Source organism: Frankliniella occidentalis, unplaced genomic scaffold (assembly GCF_000697945.3).
Source record: "Frankliniella occidentalis isolate FOCC.00 unplaced genomic scaffold, Focc_3.1 Scaffold336, whole genome shotgun sequence".
NCBI lineage: Eukaryota > Metazoa > Arthropoda > Insecta > Thysanoptera > Thripidae > Frankliniella > Frankliniella occidentalis.
This window is the reverse complement of record NW_026267459.1, coordinates 232,624-236,560: the sequence shown is the minus strand read 5'-3', so window position 1 is coordinate 236,560 and position 3,937 is coordinate 232,624. Positions and strand designations below refer to the sequence as shown.

Below are 3,937 nucleotides of genomic sequence, written 5' to 3'. Positions count from 1 at the left end.
GAGGGCGTAATAGGCGGGCGTAATGAGGAAAGCCAAGCCCACCCTATTGTAAATACACGAAGCGAGCTCATTGGGGACCGGCCTCATGCAAACGAACAGCTGGCTTTGTTCACCTGGTCCTGCATCAGTTATTTTTTTGTGTCAAATTTATTCTTACGCTTGTTGTGGGAAAGGGCAAAAAAGGGAGGAAGCGGGTGGGGGGGGGGGCGCACGACACACAGCCGGCATGCGTCACGTACCGTCGTCACGCTACCGTTACCGGCCACGCGTGTGGTCACGTTCGTCACGTTCCGGGACAGAGAGGGAAATGCTCACCTCACCTTCATCGCGGGGTCAGAGCGTCGTCCGTAGCGCAGGCGCAGCGACGGCGTGCGGTTGGACTTGCGGACGAGCTGGTGGTTGGCGAGGGGCAGGCCCGCGCCCGCCCCGGCGCCCGCGCCGCCGCCGAGCAGGCTGAGCAGGCCGACGGGCGCGGGGCCCTGGTCGTAGCCCTGAGCGTAGCCGGCGGAGCCCTCCCCGGGGCCGGCCGCCGCGCCCGCCTCCAGCAGCTGCTGGTAGAGCTCCCGAAGGCCTGCAACAGAGACAAACCAACATTACCTATCAGATTGTGGGGCAAGGGTGCGAGGAAAATGTCTCCTGGAGAGCAGCGAACATGTCATGGGAAAAGTACAAATTTTCAGTGATGAACCAGCCTTGAAAACCATGGAGCTTCATTCAATAGACCATTTCAGGTTAGGTGATAAGAAGGAGAAAAGAATAACAAACCGGAAAAGCACTGCCTTCACTCCACACCGCTCCACACCCTGCGTCCCTCTTCGCCCCTCGCCCAACTGTTTCCTGTTTCGGTTATTATTTTCTTCTTCTTCTTGTCACCGAGACTGAAATGGTCTATTATTGCCGAAAACTTTGTCGATTTCGGCCTTTGTGAAAGTGCATACGTTGGTAGTGACAATAATTTGCAATTCCGAATTGGCAATCATCGGCAAAACTCGTTTCCTGTCGGTAAAGGAAAGGACTTTGCCATTTGAAAATGTGTGTGAGAGTGAGCGCGTAGGATGTGGGCAGCTTCGCCCCCTCCCCGCTGTGCCGCCGGCTGGAGACAATGCTGAGCACCCCGCTGGGCGCCGACATTAGTGAACGGGCGCTAACAAAACAGCGAGGCGCTGTTGCGCTGTTGGCGCATCAGCGCCGCGGCGCGGATGTGGCCGGCGGATTAGTCGGGCTAAGCGGGCGGGGGCGGGCCGGCGGGGCGGGACAGGGGGCAGAGGCAGAGCCCTGCCCTGCCCCGCGGCCGCGCGGCTAGCTGGAGGGGCTATTAGTGGACGCTGCCCGTCGCCGGCTTCGTCTGTTCCATGGAGCCCACCGGCGGTGGGATGTGGCGGCGCGGTGTGTCGGCAGGGGTGCGGGGGCAGGCGTGTGAGGGTGAGGTGCGCTTAGAGTTATCGGGCAGGTGCTCGGCAGGTGCTACCCCCCTCGCACTTACAGCATATAGACATCCACCGCCCCGCCCCGCCCGACCCAAGGGCATCTCCCAATCTTCGAGCTGCCTGGGAGAGGGCGCGCGATGGTTCTCCTCTACACGACGACAAGGCACTCATTATTTTGGATTTTCGTTATATTCTGATGGCCCCGCTGCAACAAGCAGCCAATCCGATGGAAAAAGGGGGGGGGGGCAGACCAGGCACGGCGCGAGGCGAGGAAGGCAGGGGACGAGGGGGCGAGGGGCTGCCCCTCCTCCCTCCAGGGCCACCAATTCTCCCGGCCGCCTCTCGTCGATTCACTCCGGCGCGGCGCAGCAGAGGATGAACCTTGGCCTTCGGGGACGCCGTAATGTGGAGGAACGAGGACGCGGTCGAGGGTGGAGGTGGAGGAGCGAGGACGCGCTGGAGGGAGGCGGTGGAGGAGTGAGGACACACTGGAGGAAGGACATACTGGATGGCGGAGGTGGAGGAGTGAGGACGCGCTGGAGGGAGGGGGTGGAGGAGTGAGGACACACTGGTGTGTGGAGGTGGAGGAGTGAGGACGTGCTGGATGGCGGAGGTGTAGGGGGATGGACGCGGAGGTGGCGCAGAGAGAGGCCGCGAAGGAGGAGGTGCGGAGCGAAAGAGGGAGGTGGCACTGAAGGGCGGAGGTAGGTGGAGGAGCGAGGGCGCGCTGGAGGGCGGAGGTGGAGGAGGCTGGACGCGGAGGTGGCGCAGAGGGAGGCCGCGGAGGAGGGTGGACGTCGAGGCGGCGGCGGCGGGGGAAAGTGAATCCTCAATCGCAAGCAATCAGGGCGGCTGGGGATGGAGCCGGCTCGGGCCCGGCGGCGCGGCGGAACGCTGTTGTGTTAAATTAGGTGTGTGGTGCGGACGGGCCGTGTGTGCGCGGGGAGCAGGACAAGGGGGCGGTGGTGGAGGTGGATGGGGATGGGGGTTCCGGCGTCGTCGCCGCCGCGTTCGTTTTGCTGACCACGTCACGCGTGATAAAAATTGGGGCGAAAATACGAGCTAGGACGCGCTTCTGCCGCCCTCGTGTGGAGGTGTGTTTGTGCTGAGGCCGGTCTGCCCAGGCCACCTGGGGCTTGTTAACCCCACCCCACTCCGCCCCGCACCGCGACGCTTCGCCACCGGCCATCAAACGCCTGGCCGCCGTCGCGTTGGGGGCCGTGCAGGCCGTGCAACAGTTGTCCGCTGGGTATAGGCAATAGGCGGCTGCTATACGAGGTGGTGGCGGGGAGGGGCGGCGCCGTCGCGGCTAAAGCCGACCTCCATGTCCCCACCCCCGCCCCGCCGCCCCACCGCACGCACGTCGCTGCGTGTTCTAATCAGGTCTCGCCCTTATCAGCTCGCATTGGAGGGGCCGCGGGGCCGGGAAGAGGACGGCCTCTCCTCTGGGAGCAGAGGGCTTAAGGGGCCGCGCCCCGGAGCCGTGCCGGCGGGCGCGAGCAGTGCGGGGCTGATGCCGTGGTGGCCGTGGTGCCATGGCGAGCGCGCTTGTTGGGCCGCATTTCTCATACTTCTCATATACCGAACGCTCCCCTTCTCTGTCCTCCGCAGCTGGCGCGATGCAGGCGCGTAGCTCGTTACGCTACAGCATAGCCACGTTGTCGCCCGTGGGACCGAACGCGTGTGTGTGTGTGCTCGCGCTCGCGTGTGTGGGTGCTTGTGTTGTTCAGTGCGCCACCATTTAATCCTCGCGAGTGACCCTGCCGCGCCCGCCGCTCTGGCCCCGCTTCAGGCCCTGGTCTGGTGTGGTGGCGGCTGGCGCGCGGCTGAGCCCGGCGGAGCCCCTGCTGGTGGGACGGGTAGGCCGCCGCCCGCGCACGGACGAGCAACGGGTCTGCCTACACGCGCTCCGTCGGGCGCTCGCCGTGCTCCGCCCCGCCCCGCGCACTGCGCCGGCCCGCCCCGGCGCCATCCGCGCAAATACAATAAAGTGATGGACAACAAGATAATGGGCGCCATCGATCAGGCCGCGTGCCGCCCGCGGACAGTTTGACTAGACAGACGCACGAGATGAGCGCTATATCCTGCCCCTCCCTCCCTCCCTCCCGCGGCCTGCCTGCATCCAGGGTGTTGCTTGTTTTTATTCTTTTCTGTTGCCAGCTGCGTGGATCAAATCCATCGTCCCGGCGTTGATGACAGCAGGGCGCTCCGGGGACAGATGAATGCGGATCGGATGCGGATCCATCAGACACGGATTGCCACTGGCAGCGCGGGCAACAGTGCAGATAGGAGTTTTGGATCTATGCGTTCAACAGAATGCACTCACTCGGGTTTTAACATGTTCAATTTTCATAATGTATTTCACACCTTTCACTCCAATAGGAAGATGCAGCCATGAACTACTTTCCTTCTTTCTTCTTTTCCCCTATCAGCGGGTGGGTAGCCAGAGAAACCTACAGAATGTAGATGTTATTTGTTAATTAAATGACCTCGTTTATTGACTCATCGCG

General features: G+C 62.9%; 1 protein-coding gene across 1 annotated transcript in view; it reads right to left on the bottom strand.

Moving 5' to 3' along the window:
• The window catches only part of LOC113204344 (uncharacterized), a gene marked incomplete in the record, with an annotated part of 31,290 nt that overhangs the window by 2,073 nt on the left and 25,280 nt on the right, over positions 1 to 3,937 (bottom strand). The window contains 1 exon segment of the mRNA XM_052274103.1: positions 321 to 571. Coding sequence (XP_052130063.1) covers positions 321 to 571 — 251 coding nt within the window.